The sequence below is a fragment of the Halichoerus grypus genome, chromosome 6 (assembly GCF_964656455.1).
Source record: "Halichoerus grypus chromosome 6, mHalGry1.hap1.1, whole genome shotgun sequence".
Classification (NCBI taxonomy): Eukaryota; Metazoa; Chordata; class Mammalia; order Carnivora; family Phocidae; genus Halichoerus; species Halichoerus grypus.
The window spans coordinates 132,342,263-132,362,502 of NC_135717.1; the positions used below are offsets into that span (position 1 = coordinate 132,342,263).

The 20,240-nt window shown below is 33.6% G+C and overlaps 1 protein-coding gene across 4 annotated transcripts in view; it reads left to right on the forward strand.

Moving 5' to 3' along the window:
* The window catches only part of CPSF6 (cleavage and polyadenylation specific factor 6), a 34,547-nt gene extending 15,178 nt beyond the window's left edge, over positions 1-19,369 (forward strand). For 2 of the 4 annotated variants that reach the window (XM_036110401.2, XM_036110404.1), the window contains 5 exons: positions 38-542; positions 2,871-2,986; positions 3,704-3,857; positions 7,542-7,737; positions 14,535-19,369. In XM_036110401.2, the coding sequence (XP_035966294.1) occupies positions 38-542; positions 2,871-2,986; positions 3,704-3,857; positions 7,542-7,731 (965 nt within the window). In that variant the 3' untranslated portion in view covers positions 7,732-7,737; positions 14,535-19,369. The remainder of the gene's footprint in view (positions 1-37; positions 543-2,870; positions 2,987-3,703; positions 3,858-7,541; positions 7,738-14,534) is intronic. The other 2 variants (XM_036110403.1, XM_036110405.1) reach the window with 1 other exon arrangement.
* Positions 19,370-20,240: the final 871 nt, after the last annotated feature.

The window sequence follows — 20,240 nt, forward strand, 5'->3', positions numbered from 1 at the left end:
TTTTCTCTCTCTCTCCTCTCTCTCCTTTATTCTATAGCTGGACAGACTCCACCACGTCCACCCTTAGGGCCTCCAGGCCCACCTGGTCCACCGGGTCCTCCACCTCCTGGTCAGGTTCTGCCTCCTCCTTTAGCTGGGCCTCCTAATCGAGGAGATCGCCCTCCACCACCAGTTCTTTTTCCTGGACAACCTTTTGGGCAGCCTCCATTGGGTCCGCTTCCTCCTGGCCCTCCACCTCCAGTTCCAGGCTACGGCCCCCCTCCTGGTCCGCCACCTCCACAACAGGGACCACCTCCACCTCCAGGCCCCTTTCCACCTCGCCCACCTGGCCCTCTTGGGCCACCCCTTACACTTGCTCCTCCTCCGCATCTTCCTGGACCACCTCCAGGTGCCCCACCACCAGCTCCACATGTGAACCCGGCTTTCTTTCCTCCACCGACTAACAGCGGCATGCCTACTTCAGATAGCCGGGGTCCACCACCAACAGATCCATATGGCCGACCCCCACCATATGATAGGGGTGACTATGGGCCTCCTGGAAGGTAAGTTAGTATGTATCTATGACGGTAGACTTGGTGTATTTGATTGGTAAAAGGTACTCCACAGTGTCATCACTAAGGTTTTTGTTTTTTTTAATTATGACCTTTCCCCCAGATATTTAATTTTCTATATTTTCTCTTGTTAGAAGAGGCAGTATCATATGGTGAAAGACATATAGAACTGTTGGGAATAATCTACCTCTGCCACTTAATAAAGCTGCATGATTTAGAGCAAGTCACTAAATCCTGGGGATTCATTTTCATTATTTTTTAAGTTAAAAGAGGTTAATAAAGATAATTTAAGTGAGCAAATGGCCTTAAGCTACTTTTAAGATTTTAAAATGAATCTCCTTTACCATTGGTGATAATACACAGAGCACTAAAGTTTCTTCGTTTTAGGAGTTAGATTAGTTTGTTATATAAGGTACTGTTGATTACCTCATGCTGATCAGGAGTCCTGAGTAGCAAATTATCAACTTTTAATTAAAACGGGAGCATTCAATAATTTACAAATATATTTGGGTAGATGAAGGCTTGTAAAACACAGTTGTGGAAATTAAAATAATTAATGGTGATCCTTGGAGAAGAGCTGGGTGGAAATCACTATTGAAGTAAGTGATCTCTTACCCCCTTTCGAAGTCCTTTAAAAACTATCCGTACTCAAAACATAATTTAGAGAGCTAGGTTTATAATCTTTTGCCCACTTTAATTTCTTCTGAGTTTATATTTTTAAACTATAACTATTAAACTACTTTGTATTTCATTTTGTCTGATAATGTCCTAAAGGAATGGATTTGAGAATCTGCCTAACTCCATGCAATTGCACAGGCTCATGGCGATAAATTTGATGTTGTAAGCAAAGCCCATTGACCATTTTCCATTTGTTGAGGTTGCATCTATATGACTATCAAAAATGCTGTTTTGGAGCACCTGGGTGGCTCAGTTGGTTAAGTGTCTGCCTTTGGCTCAGGTCATGATCTCAGGGTTCTGGGTTCAAGCCCGAGGTTGAGCTCCCTGGTCAGCGGGGAGTCTGCTTCTCCCTCTCCATCTGCCCCACCCCCTACCCCACTCATGTTCTCTCTCTCAAATAAATAAATAAAATCTTTTTTTAAAAAATGCTGTTTTCTTTAGAAAACTGTTAGAACTGCCAAACCAGTATAACTTCTGTTCACTTTAATTCCAGTGAGTGACTTCGTATTAAGTGTTCACCTTTAGTATATGAGAGTGGATTACGTGACTTGGTTTGATTATTTAAAATTTGAGTTTCCTGTCCTTTTCCTTACATAATAGAATTTCTGCAGTATTAGGTTTTCATGAATGGGGGGATGGTTATTAATGGCTAATTTTTTATTGAAAATTAGAGAAAACTAATTATCTTACGTGGGTTTTTTTTTTTTTTTAAGAGGGATAAGATGGGCACAAGTCACAGCATTTAGTTGAAAATATACCTGTATTTTGAACAACTTGTAATTTGCTCATGATGTTTATAAAGTTTGGGGAATAACAGTAATACCTTAAAAGCATGCAAAAGCTTAGATTATCTCTTTTCTCATTTCATTGGAATGAACTGCTACTGTGTCCCTCAACTCAGTGTCTTATCTAGTAACTAGTAACTCAGATGGCAAAAAATTTTCCTTTTCCTATACTGTACATGTACAGTTTTTTCTTTTTTTATTGAAGTATAGTTGACACAGTGTACAGTTGTGAAGCAGCTTTAGAAAATTTTGGCACTTAATTCATTTTTTTCAACAGTTGTTTACACTTACTATATTTGCCAGATACTCTTCTGGGGATTCAGTGGCAAACAAGATGGTCTAAGATCTTGTCCTTGCCTGAAGTTCTATTAATTAATCAGACATTTGTTATCCTTCTGTTGTGAGTTGGGTCCTGTGCCTAGAGGATCCAGACATAAATGTAACCAGATTCCTTACTTGTGTAGGGCTGTACTTTTTGTTCCCAACATTTAAAAATATATATAAATAAAAGATATAATAATATATAATTATCTTATATATATTCATCAGAACAATTTACTATATCTGTTTTTGTATGACTGAAAAATATTATATTGCAGATATCTAAATACATTATTTCTGGCCTCCAGAAAGGCAAGGTTTCTAAGTTGCTACTTTATTTCAGCTGAAAGATAGTGGTGTAAGAGAATTTTGCTTAGACTTGTCTTTGTAGGATAAATAGTATGCTTCACTCTGGAAAAATAACTACTAGCTCTGAGGCACTTGTCAAAAGCAACTAATATGAATTGTTTTATACTATTATGACTAACTTAGAAAATTTGTTGAGTACAATTTAAGGTTTATTTTTATTTTACAGGGAAATGGATACTGCAAGAACGCCATTGAGTGAAGCTGAGTTTGAAGAAATCATGAATAGAAATAGGGCAATCTCAAGCAGTGCTATTTCAAGAGCTGTGTCTGATGCCAGTGCTGGTTTGTATATATATTTCTTCCTGTATTAATATTTCTTATTTATGTTATTAGGAATGACCTAAAACTATGTGCAATCTTGAAGATTGGTTATTTGCATTTAGTACTTATATTCATATCCCCAAATTGTACTTTTGTTTATTTAAAAGACATTGAAGGAAGCTATGTGTCACAGTAATGAAAAGATCCATAATTTTAAATATTTAGGTGTAGATGTAAATTTTATTTTATTTTATTTTATTTTATTTTAAAAGTTTATTTATTTGTTTGACAGAGAGAGAGATAGTGAGAGCAGGAACACAAGCAGGGGGAGTGGGAGAGGGAGAGGGAGAAGCAGGCTTCCTGCTGAGCGGGGAGCCCGATGTGGGACTCGATCCCAGGACCCTGGGATCATGACCTGAGCCAAAGGCAGATGCTTAACGACTGAGCCACCCAGGCTCCCTAGATTTAAATTTTAGTCCTTACATTTAATGACTTAAATTTGATTCTCATATTTACAAATTAACCTGATTTACACAGCTATAATAATAACAAATTGTGCTAATTTCATGCACATAAGAGCTTTTTCCAAATGGCAAAACACTAAAAAAATTAAGATATCTTCTGTAGTTATTGTAGTGTTCTTCTTTTATAAAATGCTTTATTACTCTTACCCCAAACGGTTTGGTGGTATTTTGGAAACAATTTATTTGATTTCAATCCCTCTCCTTTCCCTCATAGGTGATTATGGGAGTGCTATTGAGACATTGGTAACTGCAATTTCTTTAATTAAACAATCCAAAGTATCTGCTGATGATCGTTGCAAAGTTCTTATTAGCTCTTTGCAAGATTGCCTTCATGGAATTGAATCCAAGTCTTACGGTTCTGGATCAAGGTAAAACTTTCCTGTCTCATGTCTATTTAAAACTGTTACTTTACAAATAGAAAAAATACTGTGTTGGGGACTTTAAAATAGGACTTTGATTTTACTTATTACTGTTTATGCAACAGCTAGAGTGATTTTTTTTTTTCTTTTTTTACATTGAATCAAATGTCAGGTATTTGCTTGCTTTTAAAACCCTTCAAAGGTTTCTGGTTACTTTTAGAATAAGACTGTAAACATTGAGGCACTGTGTGATACCTTCCTGTCTTTTCAGCCTCATTGTGTACCTCACCTCTTGCCCACTATTCTCTAGTCACAGTTGTCTCTCTTTTCTTCCTCTTGATACATCAATACTTAATCACCTCACTGTTTTTATACTTGATATTCCTTCTGCTTGGAGCCCTTTTCCCTGGCTCTTCACATAGCTGGCTTCTTACTCTTCATGCTCAACTCTATCTGACTTTTAGGAGAGGTCTTCTCCCAGGTTATTCTGTCATGTTCTTTTTATTTCTTTCATAGTACTTAACCATATTCATTGTACTTACCATAATCTATTTTTTTTTAAATTTTATTTATTTGAGGGGGAGGGAGAGGAAGAGGGAAAGAATCCCAGCCAGACTCTATGCTGAGCTCAGAGCCTGACATGGGGCTCATTCTCATAACCCTGAGATCATGACCTGAGCCGAAACCAAGAGTTGGACCCTTAACCAACTGAGCCACCCAGGCGCTCCTTTTCCTTATTATTATTGCACATTTCTTTTCACTAGAACACATGTTGGAAGATGGAAGGGGCCTTACGTGTCCTGTTCACTGCAATATTTCTAATGACTAAACAGTGTTTGGTACAGAATAGGTGCTAAATAAATATTTCTTTGAACAAAGGAGTTAATGAATGAATGATCTATTCTTAAGTTTTCTCATTAGGTAATTCCTTTTTTTAGCATTGCAGCTAACCTTGAAATTTTCCATATTTTTGAAAGGTAGATTTTTAATCTGTACATGATATTCATAGATCTGTCTTCAGTGTACTTTATCTGGTGTTAAAGTCTTCATTAAGATAAGGGAAAGGAGCTTGTCTTTGTCATGGTCACCAACTTCTAGTACCTTTCTGACCCAGTGTAAGTAAGGATCTTTGTATCCAAACAAATTTATCGTAGCCGAAGACCATACCTTACGTAGTGTTCTTTGTAATTTTTTAAGCTCTACTAATAAGAACTTCTACCTTGATCAGGGAGCTTAGCATCTAATAATGTTTGCTAAGTCTAGCTGTCTGGTGCAAAAATACAAAATAGATACTTCAGCTTACAGGCAATTGTTATTTCCCTATTGTGAATTTGAGAATTTAGTAGAATTTCTTTCTTTCTTTCTTTCTTTTTTTTAACATTTTTTAATTTAAATTCAATTAATTAACATACATTGTATTATTGGTTTCAGAGGTACAGGCCTGTGATTCATCAGTCTTATGTAATATCCAGTGCTCATTACATCACATGCCCTTCTTAATGTCCATCATGCAGTTACCCTATTCCTCCACTCCCCTCCAGCAACCCTCAGTTTGTTTCCTATGATTAAAAGTCTCTTATGGTTTGTCTCCCTCTCTGGTTTCATCTTGTTTCATTTTTTCCTGTCTTCCCTTATGATCCTCTGCCTTGTTTCACTTTTTGAGGAACCTCCATACTGTTTTCCAGAATGGCTGCACCAGCTCGCATTCCCACCAATAGTGTAGGAGGGTTCCCCTTTCTCTACATCCTCGCCAACATCTGTCGTTTCCTGACTTGTTAATTTTAGTCATTCTGACTGGTGTGAGGTGGTATCTCATAGTGGTTTTGATTTGTATTTCCCTGATGCCGAGTGATATTGAGCACTTTTTCATGTGTCTGTTGGCCATTTGGATGTCTTCTTTGGAGAAATGTCTGTTCATGTCTTCTGCCCATTTCTTGATTGCATTATTTGTTCTTTGGGTGTTGAGTTTGGTAAGTTCTTTATAGATTTTGTATACTAGCCCTTTATCTGATAAGACATTTGCAAATGTCTTCTCCCATTCTGCCGGTTGTCTTTTGGTTTTGTAGACTGTTTCCTTTGCTGTGCAAAAGCTTTTTATTTGGATGAAGTCCCAATAGTTCATTTTTGCCCTTGCTTCCCTTAACTTTGGAGACATGTCTAGCAAGTTGCTGCGGCTGAGGTCGAATAGGTTGCTAGCCTGTGTTCTCCTAGGATTTTGATGGATTCCTGTCTTACATTTAGGTCTTTCATCCATTTTGAGTCTATTTTTGTGTATGGTGTAAGGAAACTGGACGCCTGGGTGGCTCGTTGGTTAAGCGGCTGCCCTTTGGCCCAGGTCATGATTTCAGGTTCCTGGGACCAAGTCCCGAATTGGGCTCCCTGCTCAGCAGGGTATCTGCTTCTCCCTCTGTCATGCTTGTGCATGCATCACTGTCTCTCAAGTAAGTAAAATCTTAAAAAAAAAAAAAAAAAAAAGGAAATAGTCCAGTTTCATTCTTCAGCATGTGGCTGTCCAGTTTTTCCAACACCATTTGTTGAAGACTGTCTTTTTTCCATTGGATATTCTTTCCTGTTTTGTCGAAGATTAGTTGATCATGGAGTTGAGGGTCCATTTCTTGGTTCTCTATTCTGTTCCATTGATCTGTGTGTCTATATTTGTGCCAGTACCATGCTGTCTTGGTGATACAGCTTTGTAATAGAGCTTGAAGTCCAGAATTGTGAAGAATTTAGCAGAATTTCTAAAAGTATTTTAAGCAGTATACTTTGGTTAAATTACCTGCTTTTGTTTTTGTTTTTTTTTGTTTTGTTTTTAAAGATTTGTTTATTTGACAGAGAGAAAGAGAGCGTGCACACAAGCAGGGGGAGAGGCAGGCAGAGGGAAAGGGAGAAGCAGGCTCCCCACTGAGCAGGGAGCCCGATGTGGCACTTGATCCCAGGACCCTGGGATCATGACCTGAGCCGAAGGCAGACGCTTAACCGACTGAGCCACCCAGGCGCCCTTGTTTTGTTTTTGAAGGCAGCTCATGAAACATTTCTTTTTATTGAATAACAGTGTGAATTGTATGCCAATATTTTCAGTGGTCATAAGTGCTAAGTTTTGAACTCTGCTTCCCACCATGCCTCCCAGCTCCTCACCACACACCCCTGCAGCAAACATATATAAGAAAGTTTCTTAGTGGAGTAGGACTCATGATGAATCATATTTGGGATAGTTACCGTATTTGGGATAGTTATAAATGTAAAATTGATACTTACATATAGGTTTAGATCACCTTACATATAGGTTTAGATTACCAATGGGTGGTAATTTTTATGTATTTAAGTCTCATAATTTAATGAATTTTATGTCTAAAATAACTACCTTCTGTACATTTAGTTTGAAACAACATGTCCTTTGAAATTTTTTCTCCTTTACCTTTCTGTTTTTCTTTCAGTTACTACATGTCTGTTTTAGGCTATTAGATGTTACAGATGATAAGATGTATTGCCCCTGTGTGTCTGGTTCCTAGTTTGGGGGTGAATATTTTTAAAAATGGAATTTCTAGTTCATGCTTGTTGGTGAGTTGGTAAATCATTATTGGAAGTTCAGAATATCCTAAGTCTAAACTAGATTTGTAAAGAATTTTTTGCCTCGGGTACTTTTAAACACTGCTATCCACTTATGGAGAGCATTAATCCAGTAATTCCTTTTAGAAGACGTGAACGATCAAGAGAGAGGGACCATAGTAGATCACGAGAAAAGAGTCGGCGTCATAAATCCCGTAGTAGAGATCGTCATGATGATTATTATAGAGAGAGAAGCAGAGAACGAGAGAGACACCGGGACCGGGACCGAGATCGGGACCGAGAACGGGACCGAGAGCGCGAGTATCGTCATCGTTAGAAGAAGGTGGGTATTCCTTGTTCCTGTTATATTTAGCATATGTGTTATTAACAGTAATTATAACTCCAAGGCTATTGTTTATACAGTATATACCTACATTTTAAATGGTCCAACTACTTGTTCTGAATTTAATCTTCTGGAAACATCTGAGACAAATGACAGGTGAGTAATGACAGGTAAAAAAAAAATTTGACCTTTTATCCTTGAATATTGTATTGCTGAGTTAAAACTTTGAGATTGTTAATGGTCTTAAGAAAGCAAGAAAACAATCAAGAGGACTCATGTCTACTTCTAAAATCTAAAAATTGGAATTGTCTTAATTGCACAGATAGTTTGCATGTAATTTGAAACATAAAATAGAGGAAGTTAATCCATACATATATATATGATATATGTGCGCATATATATATATATATATATATATATATATATATATATATATAGTACTTGGACTTTTAAAAGCAAATTGAAAGTTTCCCTTCTTGAACTAACTCCCTAAAACTTTTAAAGAAAATCTAACACTATAATAGCTTATAATACAGGAGGATGGTTTCTCAGCATTGAAAGACCTTTTGTACTTAAAAAAATATTCTTTAGAAGAGACACTTTTTCCTGGCATCTGGTTTTTGTTTTAAAATAAAAGAAACCGTATCCTTTAATTTGCAAAGAAGATATGAAACTTAATTAAAATGGGTTCAGGGTACTCCATATCTAAGAATTTTAAATTGTATCAAATCATGCATCCTAGGTAGAATAACCTTGAAATAATTTTATTTGATGTTTCATTCATAAACCATAATCATTGTGTCTTTTTTTCTGTATTTTAAAACTATTTCTTGTGTACATTTTTCATAAAGCGGGAAGTTGTCTGTTTATACTTCATTTTCACGTGTAATTTTATTTTTATATTTGTGAACAGCATTTATTCATGTGAAAAGTAGGGGGAGGGCACTGTGAGGCTTGTGCATGTGACACAAAGGTTATTCTGTAAACAAATAATTTTTCTTTATATGTTGGTGGCATATCCAGATTAAATTAGGCTAAAACAAACCCCTTATCAGTAACTACTCTTTACTCAGTTATTTTCCATAATCATGGGAAACACTGAAAATTTAGTCATGGTAATTGTTAGTATTTAAATTGTTATGGGCAAAAATTAAAGACTATCAAGTGTATGTAATTCTGTGACAGAATAGCAGTTTCTTTAACTATAATAGATAATATTTTAGCAAATGAGATCCTTTTTGAATAATACTATTTATAAAATAAGCATGTAAATCTTATTTTTATGGTACATTAGCTTTTACATTATTTACAGTTTCATGGGCTATTTTAAGTGAAAGGCCAGTTTTGATACTTTCCTAGCATTTCGAACATGCATCTTAAATATTTATCAAAACTTTAATTTTAAAATAGTTTTCCATGTATTGTATTATAGAACTTAATATAAATCTCAAAACATTTAGTATTAAGCAGAACATCTCTCACTTTAAAACTGAGCTTATTGAAATTAATACTGCTTTTGGATGTAAGGATTAAATGTTGTGTCATGTAAATCTAAACACTAAATTTTAAAGATGTAGTTTTTTTCCCCTTGGGTTGAATAGATCTTAATCCCATCTTATGAAAAAAATTCTCAGGGTCCATCAGTTGGTTAAGGTGAATTGTGCCCAGCTTATTACTTGAAATGCATAACTATATCAACCATTTCATTTATAGTAAGGTACAGGTTCTACAAGTTATATTTTTATTTAGACTTTGCCATTTATCAGCAAGCTTCTAATTACTGAAGGCATGATAACAAAACTTTCGTACATTTTTACGTACATTTTTAATCATCTCCAAGATTGGATATGCCCATCAAGGGGCTTCTGAACCAGATTATACCCAAAGTTAATGAGTTTTCTTCCTGGTTTTAGTTAAATTAGCATAGTCAGCCAAGTAAACTCCTTGAAAAGTCCATTGTTAATTTTAAATACTTTGAATTAACTAACATTACATTCCAGTAATGGGTACACCTAACTGTATCATGGCTTGAGTTTCATTACATTCAGACATTAACTATAAATTCCTAACTTGCAAACTATTGTTGACATTTTTTCTTAATCACTGATGTGTACCATACCAAAATTCCCATGTTTTGTTTGTACATTAATCAGAATTGAGTTGTAATATTGTTATGGGCCTTCATCCAAGCATAATTTTACATAAGCATTTCTAGGGCAAAAAATTCTGTTATCCTGGAATATTGTACCTTTGCTACTATACCAAACAGTATTTATTGCGGATGTAGATGTGAATTTACAGGGTTGGGGGCTAGGATTAAGTATATTCAAGTGAAAAACTTTTAAACAAACAAAATAACTATTTGCACATTTAATTATTATCATAATAGGGTCTTTTGACCTTTATAGAAGTTTTTAAATGAGTCCTTTTGAGCTTTCATGTAAATCTTAAATGGACTAAATGGAATACAAGTAACTTGGAAGCTAACGTGAATGTCAGTAAGCGTGTATATAAATAAAACAATAATGTAATTTATTATTAAAGTGATGAATGGCTAAAAGGGCAAATTCTTAATTTAACTGGAAACTTAATGATGTTGGCAAGCTGTTAATGTCTGTCCCATCTTAATTTTTTTTGTGTTTGAGCTGTTGGTAATGTTAATTGCATTCTCTCATTTAAAATATGTATTAATTTTTCTAAAAGCATTCAGTATCTAAGTTCAAGTAGGTAATATTTTAATGGGAATATCAGTATTGTAAATTTTCAGTATGTAAATACATTGTATTTCATATTCTGTAATTTCTGCCTCTATTCTCAGACCACTCTGAGCAAAACAAAAGTAGTTCAGTGTTTTAAGATTGTACACTTCTTACAGAAATAATTTTACTTTCACAGTTACTTTCTTTTAGATTGCATTCCTCTTACTACTTGTTTGGAACAATGCCACACAGCAAATTTCTGTTAATGATTCAGTTTTTCTTTCTGTACAAAGAGTAATGAATCCAAATTATTTTTTAATATACTCTTTATTCATGCTTTTTCTCTCCCTGAAATACGAGGTTTTACGTATTTTCAAATCATTGTCCATTTCTTTGATAAAAATTTTAAGCATCTTGTATTGAATATGGATTAAATAACTACACTTTGTTGTAAGACTTACCATAGATATCATAATCTTAGGTTGTGTTATTGCACAAGATTTAGGGTGGTTTGCATTCTTTATTTAGTTTATAGTTTTTCATTAATTTGGGAAAAACCAAAAAAGGCAAAAGAATAAAAGTTCTTTTTTTATATGCTAAGATATTTCATCTCCTTAAGATTTAGTGTTACTTTGAGGCCAATGTGAAAATTAACTTCTCTTAATTTCCAATGAATGATACTGGTGGTAGTGATATTTAAAAATTATTTCTGCAACTCTTAGGTCTGAGATCTGCCTAATATTATCCAGCCTTGTGTTTGTGTTTTCCCATATATCCTAACTGCTGTGCTTCATCTGGATATTCTAGTTCTCACTTCTTTTGCTCCAGGTTTCCTTGCTTTTAATATTTGTAAAACCTGACTACACAGCTATCTTAATTGAAGTGACAGAGGAGGGTAGGAAGTAATCCCTTGAATGGATGTATAGCGTGTTTTTTGCTCACTGTGGTTTAAGAATGGGTTTTGTTTACAAATGATTAATGTTCCCTGTTAAAAGAAAATTCAGTGCCAATGTGAGTCACCTTGCTCTCACCTTCATCTCAGTGTGAAATTTACTACCATTGTTTTAGTTTGTAAATTAGATCACTTTGAATAAGTAATGTTTTGGATGAATATTTAGTTAGCATTGTTTTAAAGAAAACCTAATAACCAAAAAGGGGTAAGTGTGCCATATATGCTATCCAAATTTACTAATTTGTCTTCTGTGGTAGGGTGTTTTAATCCTCACAGGAAATTCTGAATCACATAAACAGCTTATTTTGAAATGTCCATTTTGTGAAATTTGGGGGACAAAGATGAGTTTTCCTTGACTGTGGTGAAGTTTATTTCTATAATGAACTTCCTATCTTGTATATGTTTTATAGTGTAATGAAAGACTTTAGTTAAAATGAGGTAAGGTAAGTACTATGTCCACAGGTAGAAAGAAGGAAATAACCAAATGTTGTGGTAGTAAGGGAATTTTTGCAAATATCTATAATAAACAGAATTTTAATGTACTATGTTTTAGTCAACACAAGAAGGAAATTTGATTTACAAGAGTTGACTTATATTCAGAATCTTCTATTTCTTTTGCCCACTCCATCCCTATTTCTCTCAGTAAGGAGAAATTTTCAGAAAAGAGAAAAGTGAATTTTATTTCACTGAGTTAATAGAAGCACATCTCTAAAAGTGTGTTAGAATTCTTTCAATTCAATATTCAGTTAATTCTTTTAATTCAGGATTAATGTGAAAGAGCCATATCAAATATATATTTGAATCTTACTAGAAAGGTGAATTGGCCATGAGCTTAGAAATACGGATGCTAACAAATTTACTTAGATAAGTTTCTAATAGAAATGCTCATAATTTGAGTTGTTAGTATTGGCTTGATCTTACATTATCTCAAAATACAGGTGCTTCTCTGTATTGAAATTTTACTTAGTGCTTCATTAAAGAGCTGTAGATTCCATTTGTCTTAGTTTTTAAACAAGTGTTTACATAGGTCTTCCTTTTATAACTGATAGCTAAAAACAAGTAATTGTGTGACTTTGACATTAACATATTTGACTTAAATGGTATTCTGAAAACATGAGCATTGAATGTATTTGTCACTTTTAAGCTTTTTTGATATCTTTGTTTATGTAGATGTCTACCTAGAAATTTGAGAGTATAATATGGGATTGGGTTATTGGAAATGGGTTGTATTGCCTTCAAATTTGCTTCCGTTTGAGATTGTAAAATTTGTATTTCCAAATGGATAAATGTAAAGTGTTTAGAAAGAGAAATAAAAACTGTCAGACTACCCCCAGATTTTATGTCTGTATGGTGAAAATGAGAGACTACTTAATAGTAAAGATCTATGAAGTATAATCAAGCAAAAGATAAGTGCATTTGTCCTGCAAAAAGATGTGTGTTACAATATCACAAACAGGATTCTCTACAGAAAAAGTAGTAAAATTCTCCTTTGGAGTGATGAATAAGTTGCAGTGTATGCCATATGTCTTTTTGGGAAGGATTGGGTATTTTTTGTTCACTGTGACTTTAAATAATTTTTCCCTCTTTAATGACCAGATCTCTCGCATCACAACAAAAAGGTTAGGAAGATAACATACTTTTGCAGTAAGATTTATGAATTTCCCAGTAGTGCATCTTTTCTGGTTAGAACACATTCCTTATCTTTCTTTAATACTTTAATACCAGTTTTTAAAAATACATTGCAAGGAATAAAAATAAAACCCGTGAAAGCTGCCTTTCTAGATTTTTTTCCATGAAATAATTCCACCTAAAGCTTCAGCAACATAAGATAAAGGTACAATAAAAGGTAACATTAGAAATGGCTTAAGTATCGCATTGAAAAATACGGGCAAATAGAAACTATTTAAAAGAGAAAGTCCAGGATTAAAACATCTGGGGTTTTTTTTTGTTTCGGTTTAGTTTTTTTGGCTTTTTGTTGTTGGGTTTTTTGGTTTTTTTGTTTGTTTTTTTTGTTTGTTTTTTGAGTTGTAAAATTTAGGTTTTTACTGCTAGGCAATGTGAATGCATATGTGTATTGATGCTCTTAAGATGCTTACAGCCTACTTGGGGAGGAAAGGACATAAAATATAACATTTATAGTTGTGACAGAATATTAATTACTCTTAATTATAAAGCAGAAAGTGTTTTCCAATTACTTTATGGCAAGAATATCACTAAATATTGTGCCCTTTACCTACATCATCTTATTAAAATGCTCTCTTGGAATTTATATTTTAAATATCTGGTGTTTCAGTGATCACTTAAATGCGAGTTAATTGAATGTTTCTTTTGTGAACCTCTACCTGAAGTTTGCATATTTTTGTATTCTTGAAATTTTAGTTTATCAGATTTACTGTTTTTTTTTTTTCTTTGTGTGAGTTTTCAATGAAATTTATCATTGTAGATTCTTATTTAGCTTGTTTTTGGTTAGCTTATATACTACATTAGTTATTTCAGTATAGGTGGAATAGAGTGAAAGTAAAGTAAATGTTTTAAATTTGTATTATGTCTAAAGATTTGTATGTGGATGTCATATTTATTTAAATGTGCATACTGAGCTATATATAAATTTTATTTATAAATTTTGTAACAAACAGTTTGATTTATAACATTTGCAGAAGTTCCTGTATGCTGTCAAATAAATACAACTAATTTGTAAAATAATTTATTGCATTTTATATTCAGTTCACATTTGTTAATGAGTTCTTTAGAATTGATATGTGGGTGAATGAAAAATATTTACATTAAAATCATTCAAGCATTTTTCCATTTATTTTTGTAGTATGCATACTTTAGAAAATGACTTATAAATGTTTCCATCATCACAGAAACAGCAGCTGCTATATTTTCATTTCTGTTCCAGTCATTAAATTAATAAGGCAGTAATAACTATGAAGAATGAAATCAATGTCTCAGTTTTAATCATCACATAAATTGGGAGCATTTCTCCATCATAAAGGCAGCTACTGTTTCAGTTAATGCTTATTGTGTTAGAATACGTAACAGTGAAGTAGATGCACGACTTGTGTATGTATAGTTAAGCCAGCGTTTTTCTGTGTATTGTGGGGAATAGCAAAATCTACATCACAAATTTTGACACATTACAGCTGAAGGAAGAGGAACACCTTCCAAGACAAAACAGTCTTCATGGGGGAAAAATGACGCTTGTCCAGCAGTTTGCTTCTTGTGATTGAACTGAACCTGTAAGGATTCATGGATAAAATGAACAGGAATAGATCTGAATAAAGCAAATCTGCATAAATGGTAACCAGTAGCTCTACTTTTATTTTTTATGTTGCTTAACTGTTTTATTTGAAGGAAACCTGTGTGATTTAAAAAGTTATAGCTTTTGCAACTTTATTACTGGTTATATACATTTGGCCATTATAATGTGCAAGCAATTGGAAAAAAACGTCAAGTAAATGCTTGTTTTTATAGTAGTTTGTTCTTGTTAAAAATGTTCATATGATAATGTCTGTAAACAGCACCACTTTGATTACAATAGATGTAGTGTTGTAATAAACTGTTTAATGGGGCTGATGTGTAAAGCTGTTCAAGTTATTTGATGTTTACACCTCAGGGAAAGTCTTGTGTTCAGCAATATCTAAAGATAATGTTACTATGACATTTATACTGTCCTTTAAAAAAGCATTGCAATAGCGTTTTTGGATATGCATCAATCTAATATTGCGTTCAGTGAATTAAACATACTAATTAAGTGTCTCTTGCCCTTGATTTTGATATTAGAATAGGTGATTACATGGATATTTAATATTTCTATATTCTGCTTTTCTAGCTGTTTTTACCTAGTTAGCTTGTGATTTTGCTGAATGGTATGTAAACTTGTAAAATTTCACAGACATAGCAATCCAGTCAATGTGTTAGGGGTCAAAAAAATTTTGTGGTTTTAACATTTTAGTAAAAACCCAGACGTTATTTGCCACAGTAATGCAGCTTAATTACAACACAGATGTACTGAAACGCTTAATTGTAAACTGCTAGCATTGAAGAAATATTTTGACAATTCTGATTTGATGCGGCAGTTATTTGCTGTTTTATATTAATGGTGCTTATGGTTTATTTTTGAAGCCATAGGCAGTGTAAATACAGCCGTGCAGCAGACAAATGTGAGTAAGGAGAGCATTAGTTTTATTTTCTGGTTACTGTAGATTTTGGAAGGGCGTGATGCTTACTAATACTGAGTTGTATTCTCCTGTATGTGTAATGGGTGATTATAGGTGTACCCTGTCACCACAGTTTAAGGAATCTTGTGTGTATTCATGCAGCCTTTTGATTCATGCTAGAGTTACTTAATCAAAGATTTTTTCAAATCTGCCTTGCATATAGGCCCACATTAAAAGCACTTGGCTAGCATGTGTTCTTAATTGCAAAATTAGCATAGGCAGAGTGTCAACTTGATTAGATACTTTTATAGGAAGATCATTCGGAATCACTATTTCAGAAATGAGTTGAATTCTAAGCAAGTTAATTTGTTTTTAAGATCTGATTATTTTTGAGCAATCTGGTAATACACATTGGTTTTTTAAAAATATACCCAAATTTTAGGGCAATGCTTAAAAGTATTTAGGTACCCTGGATATTATGTCATGTGCAACTTGTAGAAGCCCTCCAGAGATTTGCACTGCAGTTCTTTCATTTTGTCCACTATCACACTAGTTCTTACAAAATTAGCTGTTTCAAGTTATTCATGTTATTGCTAGTTTTATTTTAAGACATTTTGTGATTTAGAGTATTTGTGCATGGGATCACTGGTGTTTTTAAGAACTGTTTGCTCTCAGAAATTTTTCAAGTGTTCTATCTTGTTGAAAATGCAGTTGCCTTTTTAACATTCTTTGAGAGTTGTATCAAAATCAGTTTTCTTGTTTTGTGTATAGGTGTTTTGTCATTCCTTAGCTTTTTTATATTTTAATTACAATGCCCTAATGTGAAGAAGTATGGACATAAATATATTTCAAGGGAAATTAGTTAATAGTAAGCTTAAAAGGTAAGTAAATGTCCATGAGAATAAGATACTCTCTGACCGTTTTAAAATGGAATTCTAAAAATCTAACCACTTGAACTTGAGATGAAACTGGAAATTTTGTACTAATTAAATCATTTATCTTTTCCTTTTTTATCAGTGGAACCCTTTAATTGCTCATTCTATATCACTCTTCTCCCTACATGGCTGATTTCATTACGTAACTTTTGTTGCAGACAATGTGAGTGTACTAGAATTGTTTGCTGCTAGTCCGTTATTTTTAAGTGTTGTCAGAAGGAAATAACTTTTTGGTTTAACATTAATTCTTACAGTCTTCTACCTGATAACACACGAATGTATAGCAGTAAAGGTGAAAATTGCAAGCCTTGTTTTATTCTTCATATCCCTCTGTTGTTTATGAGCTAATGTTATTTGAAAACTTTTTTTTAACATGTAAAAACAATCCAAAGAGATAAATCATTACATAGACACCAAAAACAAAAAAACACAGAGAAAGAGAGTTTCAGAGACCTTTTCATTTCTTTTTACTAATAATTGTAGTGGACATGAAAACAAATTTGAGTTTAACTTTAAACCATAGGCATTTATTAGTGCTATGCGGTCACATTCCTTTCAGCCAGTAGTTATGAATGAGTGAGGCAGCACCTCAGTGGTAATGCTTCCGAAGCAACACTTTGAATCGATTGTGCTGCTTTTAGTTAAAGGACATAACGTTTTGGACAGGATATTCCAATGTAAATTTGGAAGTGTTTATTTTGTCAGTTTTCATAAGCAAGATTTGGAGTAAGTTGCAGTGGCTGTTGATCATAGTTTATAGCCCATTTAATGGCCCCTTTACCTAGAATATTCTTAAGCAGTTAACTACAATTTGGAGTTCACAGATAACTTATGGATTGTAGCTTAAGGTATTATTTTTCATTTAATTCTCCTGTGGAGAATATTGCTTTGTTTTTTACTAGTTTAAGGTCAGTTCTTAAAATAAACACGGGATTTTAATGAATGTTGTATAACATTTTATAGTGAAAGGGGAAAATTGTTGGAAGGGTAAAGACTTTCTCTTTCCCTTATGTATTTAAATGTGCCAATAACCTAAATACATACTGTTTTATACAATGAAATGCTACTATGAGACTTTCTGTTGGAGTGCTCTCAACATTTTGGTTCATACCTGAATGATCATTGCATTTTCTGTATTTTATAAGATGGCTCCAATTTTGTGTTTTAAGCTTCAGCCTGTTATTTTAAGAGGAAGTTTATGTTCTGATTCTTTACTGAGAATACAGTATTCAGAGTCTTACTGTTTTACAGATAACTGCCTTTTAAATTTTATTCATTAAGTTCATTTGCATCCCATAGCCGTCTGTAAATGTTTCCTGCAGTTGTATGTACTTAAATGCACGCTTATCCATTGTACATATTAGACATTTTTGTGCTAAAATATATTAAGTGGGATTTTTGTAGCAAAGCATTCTATTTTTCTGTTCTTACTCTGTGTGTGTGTTGTTTTTTTACATTAACCTTCAGTTTAAACACTGGAGTATTTATTTCATTTTTTTTAGCAACTTGACTCTTAGAAGCCTTAGACTAATTTTTTAATAAATATTCAACCAAAAATTATAAATTTCTTAAGATGTGGCCTTACATATAGCATTCCTTATGTTTGTAATGTGAGATTTTTGATTAGAGAAATCAAAAGATTCTGGATTAAAGTTTCATTGTAAGTTGAAAAAGAAAATGTGTTAAAATGTCTAGGCTTCTGGGAGGAAGTTCTTATACTCTTCTTTCTCGGCATTAGAAAGAAGCAATATGAATTTTTCAAATATTCAGGCAATTGTGTCCAGTTTAGATTGATTTAGGTTTGTTTTAACCAATGTTTCTTTAAAATTTCAGGTTGTTGGCATTCATTCTGAGTATGCAGCTACTGTGGTTTTTGTATGGGACATATAAACACTTGGTTAGGTATAGACAGATTTTAATGTTTTAAAGACTTCCTGATATATTAACATATTGTAATAGGAGTCTTAAAATGTTAGGTAGAATTTAATTGAAGTCACACAAATCCTGAAATGGTATCAGCGGATAGTAAATACTACAGAAAGTTTTTCATGTGCGAGCATCCTAAAATTCTGCCATGGGTGTAAATGTTTTGCATTAATTTCATAATTGGACAGATCCTGCATTTAGTAAAAACATTTCATTTTGAAGATGTGTTCTTTTTGTCACACTGTTACTGCATAACATTTCTCAGCATTCTGTAAGTTAAATTATTTTAAAATACAATGGTGAATTCATGTTTATTTTTTTACTTTGAAAATTGTAGTACTCAGGTGGTATTTAATGGGAAAGGATCCTTGGGGTAAATCATAATGTATTCTAAGGAATGCATCTATAACATTGATGACTTTAGCCTTAAAAAAAAGGTCTATTCTTACTCTTCCTCTTCATCCCATGGTATATTAGCAAAGTAGTTTACAGCCTTGTACAGCCTTACAAAGTTGTTTTACAATTTTTAATGGAAAGCCCTTAACAAAAAAATTGTATCATATAACCAGTATCCATGAATTAACTAAATCACGGTTTGTAAATAATTTGTCTAATACCAGAAGGCCAAAGAAAGTCTTAAAATTTTAGCTGTTGACTCTGGTGACTTCACAGTAAGATTTCTGTGCAAAAGGTAAGGTGATATTTGATCAAAAAGACATCATTTTGGTGTCCATGAGAACTAGACTTCCATATTAGCTTCTATTAAAAAGCTCATTCCATTTTATTAAAATGTTTGTAATTGCAATTTTGTGTTTAATGTTTACTTTGTCTTTTCTTTCTTTAGCATTTAGGTGACTGTTCAGCAGTTTGCTATATGGCCATTGTTGGCCCTAAACTGCACTAGTAACAAGCATGGTATTTATCTTGTATTGAAAATAAAACACAGTTTTGATAATACTTTACAGTTTGTCTTTTTATTTGGTTCATAATTTAACCATTGTGTATGGTATGAATAAATCATATCTATTGGCAATATACAGTATAACAGAAATTGGACTGTTGTCTGTATTTTGTCTTTAAGCCAGTGGCTATTTTTTCTTTTTCCTTTTTTTTTTTTTTTAAGATTTTTATTTATTTGACAGAGAGAGACACAGCAAGAGCAGGAACACAAGCAGGGGGAGTGGGAGAGGGAGAAGCAGGCTTCCCACGGAGCAGGGAGCCTGATGCGGGGCTCGATCCCAGGACCCCAGGATCATGACCTGAGCCAAAGGCAGACGCTTAACGACTGAGCCACCCAGGCGCCCCCGCCAGTGGTTATTTTTTTCTGCACTGAATGTTGATGGTCTTTAAAGCAGATGATACCGAGCTTAAAATTAGGCTTTAGAAACCTAAAACAGTTCTAGGCTGTTTTATTCTCAAACCTAAGGTTCAGAAAACATTTGTTTAGTTTTAGGGGATTATTAACCTTAGTAGGCTTGAATCAAGTAAAAATATTTCTAGATTACAGCAAAAATATTTCACCTGCTAGCTTAGAAACAACAGAGTACTTTTAAAACGGTAACAAATTGTGATTTCAGTAAGGATTTGTATGCCAGCTATTATAGTCAGGCCCAAGATTTCTCACCTGTAGGCTTCAAAGTATGGTGAAGGTAACAAGTCTATAAACAGTAATAATCATATGAGAAATAATAAGTTATTCCTAGGATCCCTTTCCATGACCCACTGAAATTGTGGTTCAAGTTTTGTTAGTTTCCCTGTTACTCTGTTACATGTTTACATTTTGAAGATTGCATTCATTGATCCACCTTTCATTGAGTTAATTGAGACT